Here is a 24,017-nt window from a genome sequence, read left to right as displayed (position 1 = left end):
GCTGTACTTTTAATGTTTTTCGATGTCTTATATTTCATGGTAGAGGTAAGTCAGTTCTTTTCTAGGCCAGAGGGTTTTTTCTTCTCTCATCTGATAATTTTTCTTTTTTCTGTGCTCTTCTGCTTGCTGCACAGAGATTGGTAAAGCTGTGTATATCTAAGCAGAACACTGATATTTACAGGCCTGTTACAGACCATCATTGCAGCTGCATGGAGAATTCTGCAAGTAGCAAGTGTTTTCCTGTTCCGATAGTTGAAGGTAGTGTTATATGTGCTCTGAACAGTGGCCTTAATTTTGTCTCCCTCTGAGCAGAGCTGTGACCCTCCAGAGACGTGTGAAACCCCTCAGACACCCTAAATGCCCAACACCTTTTAAAGCAATTTTTGGCTATATCTGGATAGCTTTGGGATTCTGAGTGGTTGTGTTGCTGGACTCCATGGAGATGTTAGTTTGTGCAGCAGGGCTCCTGTAGATAGATTCCTGATTTCATCTGACAGCCTGTTTTCTGTGAGGCATCTCACTGCAGTGCCTCTTTTTCTAGTCAGTTGACAGTTAATCCTCCATTTCCTTTCTTAGTTCACAGTTAAGGTTAACTGTCTTAAGGGAGTAGAGAGGAGATTTGGTTTCTTTGGTGGTTTTTTTTTTTGTGCTTTTTTTTTTTTTTCCTGTCAGTGGGTTGCTGGAAAGCTCGTGTTCTAGCTTTCCAGTGGCACAAGGTTTTCTCTCTGTGTATCTTTACAAAAACCAAGTGCTCTGCCAGTTCATGCTGGGACTCTTCGTTACCTTCACGATGGAGCAGCTTTCACCCGATGGCAGCCTTTCCAATTGAGGCAAGATCTCTTCTTTCTTCTGTCTTCTTTAAGTGGTCTGTTTTGGCTAAATATTTGAGCTCTTTCAGAGAGGCCCCAACAATTGCATTAGTCCAGTGAACTGTTTTGGTAAACACCTCCCAGATCAAAAAATCTTCCTTGTTGAAGAGGAAGGACTTGTGTTGGGAGTTAGCACTCAACACACAAGTTAGCTGAGAGAGAACGCTTGACTAGACCTGCAAGTACATGGAACAGTAACACGAAAATGGACGATAAACGCTTGTTTGGACACAGTCATACTGTTTCCAGTTTTTGTATCTGCTTGTCTAAGTAATTGTTCAGAAATAGAAAAAAAGTCCCATATTTCTGTAAGCAGTGCAAAATATAGTAAAAATCCCAAACAAACAACAAAAAAAACATAAACAAACAAACCACAAAACAAAACCAACAGAGAACCCCACAAAAGCACAACCAAAAACAAACCAAAAGAAACCCAGAAGCATCAGGCTTTGCAACTTACAGTCTGGGCATCTAAGTACTTTGGTAATAGTTCATAGCCTGAGTTATTGTATCTTCAAATAAATGTTTATATTGAGTCATGAGGAAAAAAAAACATGTTAAAGGGCAAAGAGGAAGATAAGTAAGTTGCATGGTCAATGGAGTTAGTGAAGCCTGTTTGGTAACCCTGTTCCTTACTGCATAAATCCACTAGTTACCTGTGTCCGTGCAGGCTGCCCACCCTGTTTGTAGCACATCTACTGCGGTATTGTGCACCTCAGCACCTTCCCCAGGCTGAGCAGAGCAGCACCTATGGGTGACCAGCTCTGAGCTGTGTGCCTGGTACACAGGACAAATAATAGCGCTGATCCTGGCCCCTCCCTTCACTCTCATCGAAGTGCTAAACTTAGCCAGTATTTGTTTTCAAAAGCAGTCTCTGGAGGTACCTGTCCTGTCAGATCTGCCTGTGTTTGGCAACATGTTCAAAAATTGCCAGAAGATGGAGGGCAAACAGTCTGCTTGGATGTGAAGTCCTTGGGAAATAAAACTGGATCAGCTTCTTGTTCAGTTTGTGCATTGGCTTTTCTGTTGTTGCCTCTCTTCCTTTTATGTCAGATAACTCTTGTCTGCTTTTTTAGTTTGTCCAGTTTGGAACTGAACTTCCCACTGGTTTCACGTAGTGCAGTTATCTTCTTCCTATATCTGGAGCAAGGAACAAGCAGTGAAAGAGAGTTTGGTGTTTGTTTTTTTTTTTTTTTTCCCAAGCAAGTTTCCCTCTCAATGCATTTATTGTGATTTGCAAGATGGTTTTAAACAGCAAAGAACAGACAGTTTCCTCTCCCCCTGATTATTTGTAGGGTTGTTGACTAAACAAAATTCATTTCCGCACCAAATGATAAAAGCTTTTCTTCAGGATTATTTACTAAGCTAAAGTAAATCTTGTTCCTGGGTGCTAATTTGTCTTTTCCCTTGCGATACCAGCATTTTACACTGTGGAGATCTATTTCCAATTCTGTGTAGCCCTTGATAATAACTTTTCTCCTATTTCTCCTGTTTTCATTGATTTCTTGTGACCGGTGGAGCAGAGAGGTCATTAGGGAACACTGGTGGGTAGCTAACCTTATTTAGCTTATCTTTAATTTCTGGAGTCCTCAGATTCCTTTTTTTTCCCTCCTTGTATCAGGAAAAGCTTGTAGGTAGAGGTGTTGTGTTCTGTAAGTCAGTTGACATTGCTGTGAAAAAGTAAGACAGGGTTCTCCACCAGACATCTTTAGCTTGAAATAAAATTGCAATCCTCAAGCTCAGTACAAGTAGAAAGTAATAAATTGCTGTGAGCTTTGCTGTAGTAGGGGGAGGATGCCTGTTGGGCGAGAGGCAAGTTACAGGGATGGAGGAAACTCATACGTAATAAAGGCCTTTTGAGTCAATTATTTTAAATGATTATGACTTGTCAGTTTCCAGGCATGTGCTTTCCTAATTCTTTTGGATCAGGAGCGAGAAGTGGAATGTTTTTGTTCTGTGAAGTATTCTACTGCTAAATCATTATTTCTGACTTTGCTGCCAGCCATGCTGCTGTTGTTCACCTGTGTATTTCAGGGAAGTCATCTTGGGGCTTTAGTGAGTTGTGTGAGTCTGGGATGTGTGGGTTTGGATTTGAATTTTGATTACTGTATGAGGCGTTTATGGTCACTGGGGAAACAGCAAGGCTTTTTATTTTTAGCTCCAACATGGTTTTGTGTGCCTATTGGAAAAATGTGCTTCTCCTCACAAGTTTATTGTGGTTGGGTTGTTTTAAGATTGGAGGATGAGAGGGGAGAGTATTTTTAAGGTATGCTTTTTGAATACAGGTTTTAACTGCAGAGCTCATTTAAGTCATCAGCTGTGCCATTCGTAATAATGGAGGGTATGCAGTCAACATCAGTGGCTATTGGAGGACAGTTCAGGGATGCTTGTTTGACTTGTTAAAAATGTTGGCATATTTGTGTGTGTATGAACACACACATATATATATATATAAAAAAATTTTGGGGCCCTCACTACAAGAAAGGTCCTTGAGCAAGTCCAGAGAAGGACAACAAAGCTGGTGAACAGTCTGGAGAATAGGTCTTGTGAGGAGTGGCTGAAGGAACTGGGATTGTTTAGTCTGGAGAAAAGGAGGTGGAGGGAAGACTTCCTTACTTTCTACAATTCCTTGAAAGGAGGTTGGAGCCAGGTGGGTGTTGGTCTCTTGTTCCAAGTAACAAGTTATAGGACAAGAGGAAATGTTCTCAAGTTGCACAAGGGAAGGCTGGATGTTAGAAGAAACTTCTTCCCTGAAGGGGTTCCAAAGACTGGAACAGGCTCCCCATGGAGGTGGTTGAATACCCATGCCTGGAGGGGTTTAAAAGATAGAGATGTGGTTCCGAGGGACATGGTTTAACCCCAGACTTGGTAGAGTTAAATAATGGTTGGATGCAATGATCTTACAGGTGTGTGTTTGGGGAAAGTTCTCTTTAAATCAGTGAAGGAATGCAGTGATGAGCACCCTCACAACATATTCTGTGCTTCATAATACATTGCCTAGACATCACTGTTTGAATTTGATATTGTTGTTGGTCTGGTGAACAGGAACCTGGTATCAGTGTAGGCTCTGGGAACATTTGATAGAGAAATGCGTGGTGTCATACCCTGGATGACTTTTGATAGAGTATGATTTTTCTGAGTAAAAAAAATAGGTGTCATCTGTATGTTTTAGAAGAGGAGGCTTGGTTATAGCTTTAGAATCTCCTTCCTTAAGTAAGCCCATGAAGATTTAATCATATTTATGGGTCTGCTCCAGTGCCTTCAGACCAAGGCAGTGTCAGGTTAGGATGGATTGAAGGCATGGAGGAGCATATGGATTCTGGAATTTTTCTTCCTAAGGAAAGTAAGGTATGACAGAATGAGAAACCGGTGATCTGACGTAATACATTTGTGGTAGTGTAGATGGCTTTGGAAGGATTGATTACGTTTTGTGCTTTATAGATGCCATTTAGTTTGTCTTGAAGATAGCAAGATAGCTGGCTCACTGAGTGGTAAAGAGAAATGATTTAATGAGTTCCAATGTGTTGGTTTTATTTTGTTTGGGTTTTTTTCCATCTATTGTATGTGGATTCAAGACATGCCAGGCTTCTTGATCCTGGTGAGCATGTTAAAAAGTTCCTGAAGTAGAATAGGGTTGCATGGTTTACTGGGAGGGGAACTTGAAACAAGTCTCAAAGTAAAGAGGAACGAAGTCGGTTGCTGGCTTGTTCTGCTGCTTGTCAGGGTGTGGGATTACTTACATCTCTTCGTTTGGTATCTAGGATGTTATGGGATTTAAGGCTGGTTTTCCCAGAAAGGCTGCAGGTGTGGATTGCTTCAGAGGAGGAATTGTAGTGGTGCAAGATGTAGGTGAAGGGTGTCTGGTTTGATATAGAATTCAATTTCCTCAAGAAATACTGGGATTGAGAGGTAGGGTTTGAGTCGGTAATTTTTTAAAATTGTTTCTATTTAATGACTTTATTGGCTAACATCTTCTCTGACGTGCCTTTGCTATGTTTTTGGCTCTTTGTTCAGTTTTCACAAACTTTTCAGGAATCTATCAGGTATCTGTAATTTAGGTCCTCTGGCTATAAAAATAATTTATGGAGTTATTTGGGCTGAAAATAGTTAACAGTGGAAGGAAAACATCTTACTTATGATTCTGTTTGGAATTTATACCTACTTAAATTAAAAGCACCCCTGTGATGATAGTGCAAGTTAAAAATGTTTGCTAAAAGCAAGGATATTTAGATGGCCTCGCTATAGGGAGATAGCAGTACTTAGAATAATGCCTGCTGGATATTTGTTAATCCCTTTGTTAAATACAATCTCTCTTCTAAGGAGCTCAGAACACAGGGGATTTAATAATGTTTAAAAATCCACCTGCCTGTGTGCACATAAAGATTGTGGTGGAGTGCAAAAGAGACTAGTAAAACAGTTGCCAAAAAGCTACATCAGGCTGAGGGTTAAGATGGATCTGAATCACTGGAACAGGTTGCTCAGGGAAGTTATGTATGCCCCCTCACTTGGAGGTGTTCAAGGCCAGGTTGGATGAGACCTTGAACAACTTGGTCTAATGGAAGGGGGGTTGCAACTAGATGATCTTTAAGGTCCCTTCCAACCCAAACTGTTACATGATTCTATAATCTCTAACCTGTTAATAGTAGTAGTACAGGAATAGCAGTAGCATAGGAATTCATGGGGTTTTGTCATATGAGCTATGTTGAAGTCCTTGGACTGGGGAAACTGGTACTCCAGGATATTCAAGTTCCTGCACTGATAACATTGAAAAACTCTTGGCCTAAAACTTTGGAAGGATTATCTCTGGAGTAGGTATGAATATCTCCCTCACACCTGATAACGCCCAGAAATTTTTAGTGTTTGTGGGACTTGGGTCGTGGCATCTTTGTAAGGGCAGAGATCATTACGCATGAAACAACTAAGGAATTGGTGGAGCTGCTTCTCAAAGCTTGTGGTTCAAGATGTGGTTTTTCGGAATGAGTGATTTTCAGTGCTGGGAATGCTTTGACATAGTCCTTCCACACTACCATCTTCTTTTGAAGACTGTTATGTCTTCATCTTCTTTTGAGGTGCCCATCAGAAAATTGGTAGAATATTACACTTCAGAGTGGTTCTGTGTTTATGTGTGCAAAATTCTCTCTATATTAATTATTTTTCCTTTAGGAGCTCTGCGAACTTTGAAGTTACTGTTAGTGAGCTTGTTTTCCTCAAGCCTTTGTGCACATCCCTCTTGAGTTCATGAGTACCAGAGTTAGTTACTTCCCGAAGTATTAATTTATCTGCCACTTAAAAATGCTTTTTTTCTTTAATAACCTGGACAAAACATTTTGCAGTTCCTCCTGGCTTTTTGTATCAGAATCCCATATGAGGTAAAAAAATAAAAGACGAAACAAACATGCCCAAAGAACAAAATCGTGAGTCATTCTGAGAGGTTTTTTCCTTCCAGCATTCTGTATGTCTGGCTTTACTGCTTTTTGTGAAAATTTGTTCTATTGTTGGCAATTTTCCACATGCAATGAATAATAGAACACCAAATGTCCACTGCTGAGAAATATTACAGATGAGTAAACGCTTTCCTGAGGTAGCAAAACCCTGCTTCTAGTGTGCCTGTAGTCATGGACACTGTTGTCCAGTTGTGTTTTGTGCTGAAAATCCAAAGTTGGTGTGAGCACCTCAACATGTTTGACTGCAGCAGGGACTTCTGTCTTCCTTTCCATGTGGATCATTTTGTGGGAATAAGCAGTCCCTCCCTGACGTGCTTGAGTGTGAATTTAATCACTGGATTTAATTTTAATTATTGTCACACATGTCTTTACCTTCAACAAAATCCATAGAGTAGAAGAAATGGGGGATAGGAAGGGATGTCAAAATTGATCTAGTTCTGATCCTTTTGTCTCCAGGAGGCAGAGCGTGTTAGGTTGTGCTTTCAGAGCTGAAGCAGGCTGGATTCCCAAAGCCTTGCCTCTTTTTCCCCAGGTCTTTTCAGTCCTCCAGGAATACTTTTACCACAACCTTTGCTATGTTTGTTGTAAACACACATGTGGTCCCAAGTGTGACCCCTCTGTTTGGGAAATGAAAAAATCCTCGGTGTTGGTGAATTCACATTTGCTTGAGCAAACTGTTGGAGTCCTTCCCTAGTCCTCATCAAGTGTGTGTCTCACCTTGCTGCAGTTTAAACCCATCACTTGTCCTGTTTTGTCAAAGAGAGTTTATATCTCTATTCATCACCTTTGAAGCAGTTTTTGTATTGCAAAAGAAGTCACCCTCCTGCAGTCTCCTCTGTGTTCAGCTGTGCTCTCCTGTTGCTTTCCTGCACACAGATGTTTCTGACTCTCCTGGAAGCCTGGCTTGACCCGCGAAAATTAACCATGCAAAACCCTGAAAACTTTTATGTCTTCATAATGAGCTGAGGTGGCTTACTAAGAAATCAGCTGAACAGGCCTATTTTAGGGGAAACATTTCAACTCAACTATCCTTTAAAGCTTTATGCTATGGTACAGTGAACAGCTGTGCTGTCCGTATTATTCAGTCTGTTGCAAGTTTTTGCAACTTGCTCAGGCTTTTGTTTTGAAGGTGACTCCACAGTTTCTATGGCAAGTGAAATCTCTCTTGACTTTGAGGAGAGGCTGACACTTTGTCATGACGTGCTGCAATTCAGTGAGACCTGGAGAGCTGGGCAGAGGGTAACCTCATGAAGTTCGACAAGGGCATGTGCAGAGTCCTGCATCTGGGAGGAGTAACCCCATGCACCCCAAGAGGTGAGAGGCTGACCTGCTGGAAAGCAGCTCTGCAAAAAAGGACCTGGAAGTGGTGGTGGACAAGAAGTTTTCCATGAGCCAGCAATGTGCCCCTGTGGCCAAGAAGGCCAATGGTATTTTGGGATGTATTAAGAAGAATGTAGCCAACAAGTCAAGGGAGGTTTTCCTCCCTCTCTACTCTGCACTGGTGAGGCCATACCTGGAATACTGTGTCCACTTCTGGGCTCCCCAGAGACAGGGAGCTGCTGGAGAGAGTCAAGTGAAAGGCCACAAGAATAATTAAGGGAATAGAACATCTTTGGTACAAGGAAAAGGTGAGAGACCTAGGGCTATATCGCCTGGAGAAGAGCAGATTGAGAGGGAATCTTCTCAGTGCTGATCAATATCTAAAGGGTGGAGGTCAAGAGGATGGGGCTTGGGCTCTTTTCAGTGGTGCCCAGAGATAGGGCGGTGGGCACGAACTGGAATACAAGAGGTTCCACTCGAACATAAGGGAAACTTCATTATTTGGAGGGTACCAGAGTGCTGGAGCAGGCTACCCAGAGAGGTTGTGGAATCTCTTCTTCTAGAGATTTTCCAAACACACCTGGTCATTGTGCTGCTCTGCAACCTGATCTAGGTGACCCTGATTTAGCAGGGAGGTTGGTGTATATGATCTTCATAGGTCCTTTCCAACCCCCACCATTCTGTTAAATTACAGAACGACACAAAATGTCCCAGGGGCTTTATCTTCTCAAGACTCCTTCTGAGTCTTGAAAATATAAGTATGGAGAAGCAGAAGACTTCGTGGACCTATATTTTGAGAATAATAGAACCTAGGTTTCTGGAGCTTTTTGTTACTCTGGGTATTTTACGTTCAAAATAAGTAGATAAGTTAGCGGATAGCTGATGTTAATCCTAATGGACAGATGGCAAGGAGCAAGCTGTTAATTTAGACTTAAATCATCCAGATGTTGAACTATCATGAAAACTCAGTGCCTTAACTGTTAGCCTTGTGCAATCAGATTATAATTATTTGCCCTATGAGTGACAGAGTGCCCATAGGCCCCAGTGATCTCAGCCAGTTGTGACTGCTCAGTGCTGCAGAAAATCAGGTCAAGTGTCTTGCTGTGTGTCCGCAGAGTGAGGAGCAGTTATGTCTGAAGAGAGTAAGAATAATGAAGGGAAGGAAACCTTATTTGCATCAGTCCATCAGGTTACTTTTGCTTGATAAAAAAACTTATTGAAAAGGATAGAATTTCTGTCCATGAGCAGGACATACTCAACAGGCTGTATTTGCACGAAGCATTTGATTTGATGCCTTTAGTATCCTGGGCATTCTAAGAAAGCAGTATATGATCACGTAGTTAAAAACTACTCAAGTAAAACACTGGAGGTGATCAAAGAAAATTCTCAATGATGTGTGACATTTGAATCAACTAGGCTATTACAACCATTGTCAAAAGGTTGTGTCAGCTTTCCTTAGTGATCTCAGCATCAGTGCCTCAGCACAGATACATATGGTACAGGAACTAGTGGCTGTCTTCTGGAAAGGGTAGCAGGAGATACAGAAAAACTGATTTGTTTTGCCAGTTGATACCTTTTTTGACAGAAAATGAAGCATTAGAAATGTGATAGTATGACCTGGAGGTTTTTGTAATGCAAGAATTTTATTCTCAGCTCTGCCAGAAGTGATTTGCGTAACCTTTCAATGTCAGGTTTTGCATTGGTAATTGTGAGGAGCACAGAAGAACATTGCTCACTAGGAAGTGAGACTTCAGATTAGTTTTCTGGCTGACTGGGCAGGACCCTTCTAGGCTAAAAGCAGTTGGTGAGAAGCAGCAGCAACAAGCTGTCTTGCCTATAGAGTCCATTCTCCATGTTGATGCAACAGAGGGGAGAGCTGGAACTGAAGGCAACATTAAATGACCAGCTGGGGGCTGCCAGGAGATAATTCTTGTTCGCAGGTGGATGTGTAAGATGTCTGGAAATACTTTTAAAGAGAGTCAAAGAAAAGAAACTATAGTCAGTGATGGACATCTACTAAATGCTTTAACTTTGTGTGCAGTGTCAGGCTGTTCTTGGCCTCATTTTCTTTGTATTATGCACATTACCTCTGTGAGCTTAATTACCTTTTTTGTATATTCTTACTGACATGATCTGAGCAAAATAACAATTGTCTGTCCTCGACTTGCTGTTCTGGTAACTCTTTCTGAAAGACTGGGTCAAACCATACTGCTAAAAATTCTTTACTGCAAACCAAAATATGTCTGTGTCTCTCATGTAAAGGAGAGCCCAACACTGGACACAGTGCTCCAAATACGTCTCACCAGTTCTGAGTAGAGGCCAAGAGTCACCTCCCTCGATGTGCTGGCATTGCTCTGCCTAAAGCAGCCCAGGAGATGCTGTTTGCTTTTGCAGCAAGGTGCGTTGCTGGCATGTGTTCAAGTTGTTGTCTACTTGGTCGCTTTTGGAAAAGCTGCTTTCCCAACTGCTGGTGCCAAAACTGTGCTGAGGGACTAAGTTTGCCACCAGACTGGGTAGGGTTAGATAATGGTTGGACTCAATGATCTTAAAGGTCTTTTCCAGTTGAAACTACTCTGTGTTTCATATCTATACAAGCTGTGCATCTGGAGTTCTCAAATTGCCTTTGGGCCTTAGTGGGATGGAGCATTGTACAGCTCTATCATTTTTCAAACTGCAAGAAAAGACACAACAGGGAGCACCAAGGGAGAAAGGCAAGTAACTTTAAATAGAAAATGAAGTTCTGACATCCAGGCAGCAGAAGATTCTGCTCCATTAGTGTGAACTGTTGTCTGTCAAGGTCTCTTAGTCAACAAGGAAAGAGGTTTGAGTGGAGTCAGTTGAATACCAGTTACCTTTTATCGTAGGTATCTTTGGGATAATGGAGTTAATGGTGTAACTGTTACTGCTAAATGTAGTAGTTGAGATGGGAGTGAGTTTGTTTTTTGAGTCTTGGCACCAGAGAGGCAAATAAGCAATCTAAAGACTGCAAAAAAATAGAGGAAGCTTTTCATGTTAGCAGAAACTACAGAAAATATTGAAGAAACAGATGTGTTGGATTCTTTGTTATAAAATTGTAGAGCATTTTGTAAAGCTAAGCTCCTTGATAATAGAGGTGACAAAATGGGAATCTCTTTCAAGCTTTCAGTGTCTTTTATCCATTCTCATGCTGAAGAGACAAAGAAGGATAATTTGATTTTTCATGTTTATAAGAAAATCATCTCTAAGGAGCAGCTATTTCTGTTATAAGAGCCAGGAAAAATGGGAAGATTTACGTTTGTGTAGTCCTTAAGGATCAATGATTTTTCCACAGTTGTCAAACTTAATTGAATTACATGGCTAAATTGAGAGCACATACAGCTTTTCATTAGTCACTGCAGTGCCTTATTTCCTAACCAAGCCTAAGAAACATGGGTGATAATTTAAGACAGAATTGGGAAGCAAGTGGTGGTGTTTCTGTGACCATAGAGGAATGTTACTCTTGAGGTAAGTTGCAAGGCAGTTATCCTAAGACCGTTAAAGGTTTCTGAACTTGTAGCTGAGTGTCTGAGTTGAAGAAAGAGTTAACATCCAGACATCATAGCCAGCAAGACTGTAGTGGACATATGTGAAGGATACAGGTGACATGGATTGTGGAATAGGGAGTGTTATTCCATGCCTTTTAAGATTTCCAATTTGGGTCAGTCCCGCAGCATGGGCAGAGTTGTACCTTTTCTTTTTGGGCTTGCAGCTCTGAGTTGTTAATTTGCTGGCTCATCAGCAACTTGGTCATACTCTGGATGGTCCAGTCTGGAGCTAACCACATTTGAATGGATTTTTTAATATTTTTTTCCTCCCCATCACTGTTTTGGAGTTTCCTGTTTAGCACAAGGACATTGAGGAAATACCTCAGGACCTTGCGGTTCCCTGTGTGTCAGGTTGTCTGCCATTGCCATCATTTCAAGGCTGTAGGTCCAGCTTCCTTAGTTCTTCCATGACCTTTGAACCAGCTTCTCTCTTCTGTCTGTTTCTACCCTTCACCCCATACTTTCTTTCAGGCCAGGACTTTGCTTTTCTAATAATTTCTCTCTGAGCAACTATACCTTCTCCAGAGCATTTGTATGCTGCAGGTTGCTCTGTCTGGGCTTGCACAGCACAAGAATTGTCAAGGGTGATAACTACATTAGAAAAAGAAAATGAAAAAAAGCAACTCCCCATGACAGTTGTGCAGGATGACTTAAACATCTGTGGGAAATAACTCACATGAAATGTCCATAGAGTTTCTTGAACTTTTGAAGTTCTTCTGAAAAGTAAGATTGATGTCCAGTGTTCCTCTAGAATTAATATGAAGATCTAAGGTGGATGGGTATTGTTTGAGGTCTAGTTACATACTCAAGAGCGTGTGTCTGAGAGTGCTTTTTGTGTACAAAAACTATACTTTTTTTCCTTCTGTTTTAAACAAGGGGAAGGTATTACAAAAAATAAGTGCATGTAATTGTCATGGCAGGAGGTAAAAGTATTTGCAGCAGCTTAAATAAAAGCTACTTTCTTCTATTGCAGATTTAATTAATAATTCTTTTTATATTCCACCTAAATATTAGTATTTTGTGACCATCAGAGTGTCTGTGGTTCCAGTGTGGTGAAACTCTTTTTCCCAGTTTTCCCTTGTACAGGAAATCAACTCAGAACTTCATTCAGTTTGATGCTGTGTCTGTTTATAATAAATTCTTTAGAATGTCTGAAATGGCTACTTTATGAAGTGTCACTCCCCTGTTAAGAGTAGTTGCATCTGTTACCAACATAGCAATGACCAGTGTCTCTGATTGGGAAATGGTGTTACGGAGACAAGTTACAGAAATAGCGCCTCTGCAACCTGCTGTAAGTGGCCCTGCTTTAGCAGGGGGTTGGACTAGATCATCTCTGGAAGTCCCTTCCAAAAGCTACCATTCTGTCATTCTGTAACTACGCTGCTCAGTGCAGCTATTCATATTGCCCTAGGCTCTATAAAAGGGAAGAAAGAAATGAATCATTTTAGTTGCTCCAGAACTTGTGTTTATGGATGAATAGGATGGCAGCTTTTATATTTTATTACATAAAAGATTGCATTTGTCACATTGTGCTGTTATTGAATGACGAAGTCATGCCTGCTGTGATTAGTCAGCTCCTTGATTAGTCTTTTAGGTAGATGTTACTAGTGGGAGTCGTGGTACCACCCTTGCAGCCTAGTTTATTCTTTAAACTTGCAACTTGGGCTTCTCTAGGTCAAAATACTTTCTATTGCAGTTAGATATTTGCACAGCTTCTTACTGTTCCATGGAACCTGGTCACTTAAAGCTGTGAAACAAAGAGTCTGGTTGAACAGATGAAGTTCCACTAGAGGGAATGTTACCAGGAAAATTATTTTACCTGTTTTATCAAAACCTGTGTGATTTCAGGTGCAAAACTTGTCTTGATTCCAGACTAGCAAAGACTGTTTCTCATGAAACCAAACTTTTCTTTTGCAAGTTTAGTCTATTGCATGAGTAAAAAAATCCATTAAATCTAAGATCATCACATTTTCTGATAGCTTAGGCTTATGTATCTTATTTATTTAAATTTTATTAGAGTTCTGTTTGTGTTTTTACATTAGAGTTACCATAAACAAATATGGGAGGTAATGCAAAATATTTTGTGTGATTTAAAAAACAACAACCCCCCAAACCAGGTAAATTTTCCTAAACAGAATTGTGAAAATTGTGTCCAAGAATATGATCAAGCTGTCCTGGGGATCATCCAATCTAAAATTTGTGTGACTTAATACTGATGCTACTTCAAAATGGATCATTTTGGTTTACGGTGCTTTTTATTCAGTGTATGACTGTTTTGGAATCATATTAATAAGGTTTTTTCCTCTCTCTTTTGCAGATTAGATTTTGACATTCACTTCATGAAAGAGATCTCCAAGTAGTTGTCTTGTAATAACTTTGAGAGGAAGTTCTATGTAGCTCTTACTTTCAAGAGTGCTGCAAAAATGATTACTTCAGATTTGCCAGTACTACAGTGAGTATGTTTCTTTCTATATTTGAAATCTTCAGTTTTAAAAAGGTTGAAGTAAACAGAGGTGATCACAAGTATAAAGGACAATCTTGAGAGAAGTGCCTCCTGTGTTGTCATATGCTGAAAAACTGTGTAAAAGAAATAAAGCAATCTAGAAGATATTTCTTCATATGTATGGATATTTTACTTTGCTGTGAAAACCAAACCGGCCTTTGCTACTTTTATGCTTCTGAATGTTGTAAGATTTCAGAAGTGTGTATGGGCTTCTTATAATGACCATGTTTGTATATTCCAGTTGCATCCTCTCTTTTCCAGTGAGCTGTATTTATTGTGTAAAAAGCCTTTGGCTTGTACAATTCAAAACAGCAAGTGGCATTAGCATGTTTTGATCTTGCTGGGAAGTAAGAGGGGCTTATACAAATGGGAACATCACTGTGCCTGAATAAAGTGAATGACTGTAAAGAATAGAGTGGAAGTCTAAATGAGAGGAGCTGGAGAGCAAATCAAGTCAAGAATGGAATTTTAGAGAAGGGAACAAAATCGAGCTTTAGTTGATGTGCTGGGTTGACCATGGTCACCAGATACCCACTCAGCTACTCTCCATTCTTCAGCAGAGCATGAGGAGAAAAATGAGATGAAAAAACTTGTGGGACAGGATAAAGACAAGAGAAATCATTTACCAGTTGCCCTCCCAGGCAGACCTGACTTGACTTGTAGAAAATTATTGCCAATTAAAGAAGATTTGGATGATTGTGAGAAACAGAGGCAAAACCTAAATCTGTTTGCTCTCCTCCTTCCTTTTTTCCTTAGTTCACCTTCACTCCTTCATTCCCGACTCCCCTGTCATGGAGCCCTCCAAGGGCTGATGAGTGGATTCCTGCTCCAGTGTGGAATCCTTTGGGCCAGCTGTGCTTGGGTGCCTTTCTCCTGCTGGCTCAGAGGGCTAGTCACTTGCCCCTCCAAGAATTCAACCCTTCTATCAGGAGCTCTCACGAGGGCCAAGCCAGCTCCTCGGGCCCACCTATGCCACCATATAGAACAAATTACATTCACTAATTATCTAATGTTATTTTTTTTTAGCTGGTATGGACATATATTCACAGTGTAAAAGAGGCTTAATTGATCAAGGTAGAGTGGTGTTCCATAACTAAGATTTCAGGTGCCCTTTTAAAATAAACAGTTTGCTTGGACAGCTGCAAAATTATTTGTCTGGTCTTAGTGATAACATCTCCTAGAATCTTTAAAAGCTTGTTCAAAAGTGTTCTTTTCTGCTGTGAGTAAACACATGGGTAAAGACAAGAATGATCCTGTTGGGTAGAACTAATGCAGGAAGGACAACCCTGGCGCAGGGCAGTGCTGGTTAGCTTTGAGGGTTGTTGTGGACAATTTTTTTTCCTCAGTTCATGTTTTCCTGGATGTGCTACATTGAAGAAGTAAGGAGAGCGTGATTGTGAAATGTGCCAAGGACAAAAAGCTAGGAAATTCTATCAAGACAACAACAGGGAAAGGATATTCCAGTTCCCAGTCTGAGAAGCTAAATATCCTTAAGTGACTGAAATATTGTAGAGTTCAATGTTAAAGAGTGCATATTAAATGATTTGGTAACTCTACACACCAACAAGAAATTTGAGGGACATTCTAGATGTCAATGTATTCTTCAATATAACAATTGAATCAAATTCCTTGTTCAAAAGATTTGAATGAAAAGATTGTGAGCCACCAATATTATGCAACATTAAGATAGTGAAAGCAAACGTGTATGTTGTTTTTTTCTAGAAGAGATAGGAGTACTTAATGCCACTGTGCATAGTGGTGATGTGATATCATCAGTATTACAGATAATTTTAGTTGCACATAAACAAGACTAGGTCTTACTTTTTACAGAAAAATCAGCAGGATTTTCATGTAAAGATTTTGAGACTCTCCCAAAGGCTCAGAACACTAAGTCTAAGCCAAGAAAGTGACAGCCTCTAATTCAGTAGGTCCCAACCAGACTTCTGTCAGAAGATAAGTCTCACCTAATGATGAGAACCTGGAACAGCCTTTGGTTTAGGGGTATTGGCTTTGCATATTTAGGTTTGGGAAGCCACAGTCTGGTTCCACACACAGAGGTAAAGGTTTTCTTTCTAGCTCTTAAATAAGCAGCTTTGAAGAATTATTGTAATCTACCGCTCCTGTACATAATTTTTTTCTTATTCATAACATTTGCTAATCTTTTCAGCTACCCCTTTTAAACAGAGTCCTACAGTCAGTTTGGTCTGATAAGGTACTTTGCTTAGGATCACATCAAATATTCTCTCCCAAGTTCTTCTCTGTTGACCTAATATGGAAGGAGAAGTCTTTCTGGATTCACAGAATAGGCTTCAGAATGCAGTGAAGACAGGATTTAATTTAGTGGTGTTTCTGACGAAGGGAAAATCTGTCAAGCCTCTGGTGTATTAGACCTGGGTGATGGCCTGTTATGAGTCTTCTCTCAATGAGGTGACTCATACTTATTGTAAGGCATGTTCTTCTTCAGATTTTGAAGATCAGCCACAAGAGCTGATTCATCCATGATTCATGAGCCTGTGCATTTAGCCATTTTTCTTCATGAATGCTTCCTTTTTTTTAACAAAAACAAAACACCTTATAAAGGTGTTTTTATTTACAAAACATGAGCATTGGTTTTTGGTGTGATGTGTTTTTAAGGGAGATGGTATAGGCTCTATAGCTGGGGCTTTGTGTAGTAGGAGAAGGAAGGTAAACCTGTTTTCATTTATTTTGCAGAGATGTGAGATTTACTGTGTCGATGGAAACACGAGCTTCAGAAACATGGTAAAGGGCTGCCCAGTAATCTGTTGTTTCATTGCCATATGGTTACTTTCAATGGCTAGTTATGGTAATTTCAGAATGATACACAAAGTTCTTAAGGGGTGCTTCTGGAGTTAGTGCTGTTTTTGCAGTATACTTTAGTGTCATGACAGAAACCAGAAAGAAAAGCAGAGTGAAGTTGAGAACTTAAAAGACGTTGGCAGTTGTCTGCCTTCCTCTGCCCACCTGGTTCTTGTAGGTCTTTCACACTCTACCATATTTTTCATTCTGTTAGAAGTGTCTTAGAGATGAAAGATTTAGCCTTAGGCACCACCACCTCTCCTAATCTTAGATGAGGTAGGTTTCCTTAGGTCCAGATTATTTTCCCTTGCAGCAGCTTCAGGAAAGAGAAATTGTGACTTAAACCTATGTTTTCCCCTCTGCTGATAGTGATACACATGTACAATAGAGATAGGATTAATTTTGGTCTATTAAGATGTGGATGACTGCCACTAGATAAATTACTTTCTAGCAGTTCTGCAAGATGTGTAGGGAATGAGGAGATGGATGCTCGCCAGATTCTTCTCAATGAGTGTTAAAAACCTGACAGAACTGCAGGCAGTTAAGAGACAGTTTTCATCTTTTCTGAGTTCAGGAATAAGAAGAAAAGGGGGTGGTGGGGTGTGTGTGCAGAGCAGCTGTACAGCCTTCACAGAACATCTCAAACCGAGGGGACTCCAGGTGGCAGGGGAAGGGAGTTTTGGTGCTGAGTTGTGTGATTCAGGGAAGCAATTGTCCCCCTGTACTCAGCAATGGTGAGGCCACACCTTGAGTACTGTGGTCTGTTTTGGGGCCCTCCCTACAAGAAAGATGTTGAGGTGCTGAAGTGTATCCAGAGAAGGGCAACAGAGCTGGTGAAGGGGCTGGAGAACAGGTTTGGTGAGGAGCACCTGAGGGAACTGGGGTGGTTTAGTTTGGAGAAAAATAGTCTGAGGGGAGACCTTCTTGCTCTCTACAACTACCTGAAAGGAGGTTGGAGCCAGGTGGGCTTTTGTCTTTTCTCCTTAGTGATAAGTGATAGGACAAGAGGAAAATGGCCTCAAGTTGCACCAAGGGGAAGTTCAGGTTGGATATTAGAAGATTATAAATGATAAATTGTCTGACCGATTTTGGACACCAACTTTAGCATGAGGTATGTGCATCTTAACATTTTCTATTTCTGCATGCTATATGTCTCCAATTTAGATAAGCTGGATCTCACTTTTAGTACTGATTTATTGAGCCTTTCCCAAAAAGCTTCCAGCCAACCAGAGAAGTTTTGCCAGAAAAATGAGAGCAGCATGGTTATCAGGGTTAAGACAAGTCTGTTTAAGACAAAAAAGAGAAGGAGCTTAATAATTAAACTGTATGCAGTTTTCTGAAGCCATTTAAGTTTCCAGAACTAAATACTCAAATCTTAGCAGGTTTTGCTAGACATGGGTAGCGACTGTACAAAAGTCACACTCTGTGGACTAGGTGCATGCAAAACAGTAGCAGAATTTAATTTATTTATATAGCTCTAGTGTTTCAGGAGAAGCGTTTGAACTGTTTGCCTCGGAGGACTGATGAGTCTGGTTTTAATAGACAAAAATCTTTATCTTGATGGTATTAGGGGTGTAGCTTTGTAAGCTAGCAAAGCTACAGCATTTCTCCAGGATCAGAGGTGTTGCTTAGACCATATCATGCCTAGTATGTTTCCAGTAAAGATCTTTGTAGACCAGAGAGGAACTTGCCTTTTTAAATTTTTTTTATACAGAAACCAAGAGAGAATGCCTTTAGTTTCTCTGTAGGAAGAGAAAGCTGCAGGTATCTTTATGGGATTCCTTACTTCTATATTCAGAAGCTATTAAAAACCCAATAAATTGTCACTATGAGGCAATAAGCTTTTTTGTCAGAGGGAGTTGCAGTGTTGATGACTTGTCTTTGAGTGAAGGCTGGATCTTTCCAGCTACATAGATACTGTGTTCAGGCTGTATTCACTGCATTGCTTTTCACTAGTGTGGCCCTATTTCACTAAATACTTTTGAACTATATGTGGGATATCTTTTTGTTTGGCTTTAGGCTTTTTACAGATGTGGGGTTTTTTTAAAAGTTCATAGATTGAAATGGAGTTTTCAAAATTTCATGTTTTAGGAAGCAGAAAAGCAACCTCTTTAATTTTCAGTATTTTGTAGAGATCATGTTTTATAAGCATATATAATGTGGGAATTGAAATGTACTTGAATACTGTTTTTTAATTTAGGGTGTCTAGTTCTTTGTTTTGTGTTAGAGCCCTATATCTGGGTTGGGGCAATCCCAGTCACCGATATAAGCTGTGCAGTGACTGGCTTGAGAGCAGCCCTGAGGAAAAGGGCTTGGGGGTGCTGGTTGATGAGAACCTTAATATGAGCCACCAGTCTACATTTGCAGCCCAGAAAACCAGTCGTATTCTGAGCTGCATAAAGAGAAGTGTGGACAGCAGGTTAAGAGAGGTGATTCTTCCCCTTTACACCTCTCTTATGAGACCCCGCCTAGACTACTGCGTTCTCTTCTGGAGCCCCTGTTACACGAAAAGACATGGACATGCTGGAATGTGTCCAGAGAAGGGCCACAGGACACGCTGAGAGAGTTGGGATTGTTCAGTTTGGAGAAGAGAATGCTCTGAGAAGACCTTATTGTGGCCTTTCAATATCTGAAGGGGATCTACAAAAAAGCTGGTGAATGACTTTTTAGGGTGTTGGGTAGTGATAGGACTAGGAGGAATGGATCCAAGCTAGAGGAGGGGAGATTTAGATTTGACATGAGGAACAATTTCTTCACCGTAAGGGTGGTGAGACACTGGAACAGGTTGCCCAGGGAGACAGTAGAAGCCCCATCCCTGGATGTTTTTAAGATCAGGATGTATGTGGTTCTGGGCAACATGATCTAGTGGAGGATGTCCCTGCCCATGACAGGGGGTTGGAACTAGATGATCCTTGCAGTCCCTTCCAATCTTAATAATTCTGTGATTCTCTGTTTTAAAGCTAATGCCTTGGAATTCCTTCAAAAAAAAGGAGATTTATACATACTCTGCTACTTTTCTAACTTTTGCAAATGTTTCTGTGGACCCCTTGGTGATTTTGTGCTTGCAAACTGTGAAATATTATCTTAATATAAGGAATTCATTACAGTTCTGCAGAACTGACTTAAAATAGACCTAGAATAATACAGTAATTTCAGTGAAGTATCAGAACATTTTTGATTGCCATACTAGGATGGTTGTATCTTTTTGCATTGTTAAATAGCCTTCTTGGTGATAGTCCAAATTTGTGAAGTATTCTTCACTAAAACAAAAAAAAAAAAAACCCTAACAGCAAAAAATGCCTTGAAAACAATCAGAACCCCCCCAACACAAACACCACCCCCCCCACACACAAAAACCCCCCAAAACCACAAAGCCCCCCACAAACCAAAAAAAAAAAAACAAAAACAAAATAACAAAACCCCAGAGAGAATGGATGATCTGTGTCCATCTTGGCTTGCTGGAGCTTCCCAGTTTCTGTAAAGTAGTCCACTAATGCCACCTTTAATTATGTCTGAGGCTGTATCAGATAATGGAAGATGTCTGATTTTCATCTTCCCCTGGCACAAGTTTTACAGCTGTTTAACTCCTTTCACTTGAAGGAAATTGGATTTAAAGAAACCTCTAATCAGAGCTGGACTTAACTCTGAGTGATCTAGGATGTTTTTGCAGTTACTCCTAGTTTACAGAGATCTCATGCACTGGTGATCTTGCAAAGTAAAATTAAAGCACAACAGTAACAGGTGTGGCTTTGCTTGTGGGCTCTTATTGGGCAAAATCTAATGCCTCAGATGACCAATTACAAACAGAGTTTCATCAAACAGCCAGGTCTGTTTGGAAGGCAGAGAAGTGTCTGCACCTGGCTCAGACTGGGGGGAAATTGGAGTGATGTTTTTCCCTTAGTATCATCTCTAAGTGTAAACCAGGAATGACTGACAAGTGATACTGTGGATTTCTCTGCTAATAGTTTTTGAGCAATGTCAAGGCTTTTTTTCACTGTACAAGTGAAAACCTTTTTCTAACTGGAGGAATAATAGATGTGTCCAGATTGAAGTGAGTTTTCTGGCTTGTTCCTCGTGGTCTGTGTTAATCCTCTCTTTATCAACAGCTGCACAATACCATAGTCTTCAAGTGTAGCTGAAAACATGGAGTAACTCAAGTGGGAACGTATGTCACTGCTCTAATGATGTGATAGCTGGACTGGACTCCAGTTTGCTTTCTCATGGCCTTGAAAGCAACTGGGAACTAGCTGCTAATAGTAAAAGGAAGTTCATACTAGTGACTATGCTGTGGGATGGATATATTGAGAATGTGCTGTTTACTATAGCCAGCTTTTGAAGTGTAACATGGTCTCAAAAAAACCCTGTTAAGTGTCTTCCAGTCAGTAAAATGGCATTCCAACCCATCAAAAGGTAAGGCTTTTTGCAAGGGCTAACAATGCTTTGTTCCTTAGTTTGCAGAATAAATGTGACAAGCCTTTTAATGCCTTTTTCTGGTTTAGGACTAAATATTTAACCAATCAGTTGTAAATTACTTGTTGATTTCAAATAATTTTAATTTATCTAGTGTTTTTCCCCCCCTAGGGATTCTACAAATGAAACTACTGCACATTCAGATGCTGGCAGTGAGCTTGAAGAATCAGAAGCCAAAGGAAAAAGAAAAAGGGGCCGTCCTGGCAGGCCTCCAGTATGTGTAATTTAGTTTTTGTTTTGTTATGCATCTATTTAAAAATGACTGCAAACTGTTTTCCATCTCATCATCTTGTGATCACATAAACAAATTTTTAATGAGCCATATGTAAAACTTTATGAAGACTTGTAGTATGAAATGTTTATAAGGTTGATATACAAACAATGTTTAGGGTGTTTAAAAAGAGACAAAACTGAGCTCATAATACCTATTATTTTTTCTTTTGCTATCAACTTACATGAATATTGCAGTTCTTTGATCATTGTCATATTACAGCATTCTTCCAGATATGAGAATTGTCAGTAAGCACAGTCAATGTCTGTTTTGAAAGTTTAGTGGATTTTAAGTGGCAAATGATATTTGAGCCTTTTGATAACTGATAACCTCTTAATGTGATTTTCCACACACAGTTGCAGAACAGCATTAACTTAATGCCTCATTTTAAACATTGACATATTCTGTGTCCTACATAGAGACTGGGAACTTCAACCTGTTCTCTAGTGTCGTGCAGCAAGAGAGCATTGTTGTCTGCTATGTAAAATTTGATGTTCTTGACTAGTCTTTGCCAATTGCTGGCCCATGAAGGAGAACATACAGAAACAATTCTATATTACACATAGTATGACAGCAAGCTTTCTCTCTTATTTTACATCTATTTTATAAAATAGTCAATTTATTGGAAGAGTACGGAAAAAGTTCGGCATGCCATATCATCCTTCATTTTAGTTCTTCAGAGTCATCAGGTGTAGTCCTCAATATCACTTGGAGTACACATTGTAGAATATGCTTTTAGTGGGAAGTTCTGTGTTTGTTATTATTAGTTTTGGTTCCCCCCGTCTTTGTGAGCATACCTCCAGTATCAATGTGCTATATTGTGTCGGTGTGAGCTGAAATTCCCCCCCACCGACAATAACCAGGCTAGCTCAGTCTGGAAGCAAATGAAAAGCTGTATTTACAAGCAGAGTCTAAAATCTACAATGAAATGCAATGAATATGTACAAATATACAAAATTCACAACATTTACAAATATATACAATCAACAGAAAAGCACAACCGATCTCCCTTTGCTTCCCCCCAAGGGGACCCTCCCAAAGGGGCCTCCCTCTCCCAGGAGCTTCCCCCCCAGGCCCCCCTGGACAGAGAAGCAGAGTTTAGTTAGAGCAGAAAGTTGTTAACTTAACTGCCAAGGTCAGTGTGTTATCTTCAGCCAGAAGAGAAGAAGAAACAGCAACCAGACAGCCCAGCAGCTGCCCCCACTGTCGAACGCAGAATGTGCCGAATGCCTACTTTGTTTTGGGTAATAGTTCTTAAACATTTCTATCTATCCAATGGAAGTGTTTAGAACAATCGTTATTTTGCTTTCTTACACCCAATAGTGACTTATTTACATTCTTTCACTTTCTCTGTTCTGAACTTTGCAAGGAAAAATTAAAAAGACAGTTTCAAACCATCACATATATATATGTACAGTACTACTAGATTAAAATTATTTTCTTTTTACCCTAAGTCTAACAACTTGAGGTTGGGCTAGTGAGGCCATGAGAATGGACAGAACCTCAGTTCAAGAGAGATGTTGAGGTACTGGAATGTGTCCAGAGAAGGGCAATGAAGCTGGTGAGGAGCCTGGAACACAAACCCTATGAGGAGAGGCTGAGGGAGCTGGGGTTGTTTAGCCTGGTGAAGAGGAGGCTCAGGGGAGAGCTCATTGCTGTCTACAACTACCTGAGGAGAGGTTGTAGGCAGGTGGGGGTTGGTCTCTTCTCCCCGGCAACCAGCAGCAGAACAAGAGGATACAGTGTCAAGCCAGGGGAGGTATAGGCTGGATATTAAGAGGAAGTTCTTCACAGGGAGGGTGATTGGAATGTGGTGCCCAGGGAGGTGGTGGAGTCGTCATCACTGGAGATGTTCGAGAGGAGACTGGATGAGGCACTTAGTGCCATGGTCTAGTTGATTGCTTAGGGCTGGGTGATCGGTTGGACTGGATGATCTTGGAGGTCTCTTCCAACCTGGTTGATTATATGATTCTATATGTTCCTCTCAAGCATGATGGCCAAGCTGGAGCAAACTCCTTCTTAGCATTCACTTCGAATTTGCATCATAGTTTCTGAACTTACTTGGGGAGTAAGCTTTTTAAATGCTGGGCTTTATAGGGCATATCATTTTCTGTTTGGAAAGCTATTGAAGAGTGTTAGCTATAATGACATCATCAGCTGTACAGATTTGGTTACAGGAAGGTTTAAAGAAACATGGGAAGAGAACAGGTCCTCTGTTGATAGAATTTGTTAGCAAAGGGCAAAATCAGAAATTATGTGAAGAAATCTCCTTTGTAAATGTTTGAGTTTTTGCAGACCTAATGAAAAAAGAGGATGGTGCAACCAGCTTGCTAACCCAGAAGGTTCGGAGTGTGATAGTTGAAGTTACGCAAAAAGTAGGGCTGTTTGGTACCCACCCAACAGTCACTGGGACACAAAGGTGACTGTTAGAAAAACTTTCTCATCTGTCTCTTTGAGCTAATTAGTAGCTCCTATGGGAATATTCATGGAAGCACTCTACTGGTGCTGCTATGAAGTTTCTACAGCAGCCAATTGCACATTATGCTTAGAACAGCTCCAAGCTCTTCAAGTGTATGTGTTAGTGAGGAGCGTATAGAGGCAGTGGTCATTGCTTCATACATAGAATGGTGGGCTGTGAGCTGACCATTCCTGCTAAGGAGCAAATCTATCAGAGATTAGTCTGCGAAAGCATCATCCAAATGCTCACTAGGGATCAAAAATCATCTCAAAACTGAGGAAGACAATAGAGAATAAAACAAA

The 24,017-nt window shown here is 40.5% G+C and overlaps 1 protein-coding gene across 1 annotated transcript in view; it reads left to right on the top strand.

Moving 5' to 3' along the window:
* Positions 1-13,619: 13,619 nt before the first annotated feature.
* Positions 13,620-24,017, top strand: part of STAG1 (stromal antigen 1) — a 137,411-nt gene continuing 127,013 nt past the window's right edge. Inside the window, exons 1-2 of the mRNA XM_054386236.1 lie at positions 13,620-13,648; positions 21,098-21,200. Coding sequence (XP_054242211.1) covers positions 13,620-13,648; positions 21,098-21,200 — 132 coding nt within the window. The remainder of the gene's footprint in view (positions 13,649-21,097; positions 21,201-24,017) is intronic.

The sequence above is a fragment of the Indicator indicator genome, chromosome 13 (genome assembly GCF_027791375.1).
Source record: "Indicator indicator isolate 239-I01 chromosome 13, UM_Iind_1.1, whole genome shotgun sequence".
In the NCBI taxonomy this organism is placed as follows: Eukaryota; Metazoa; Chordata; class Aves; order Piciformes; family Indicatoridae; genus Indicator; species Indicator indicator.
This window is presented reverse-complemented; position numbering and strand designations above follow the sequence as displayed.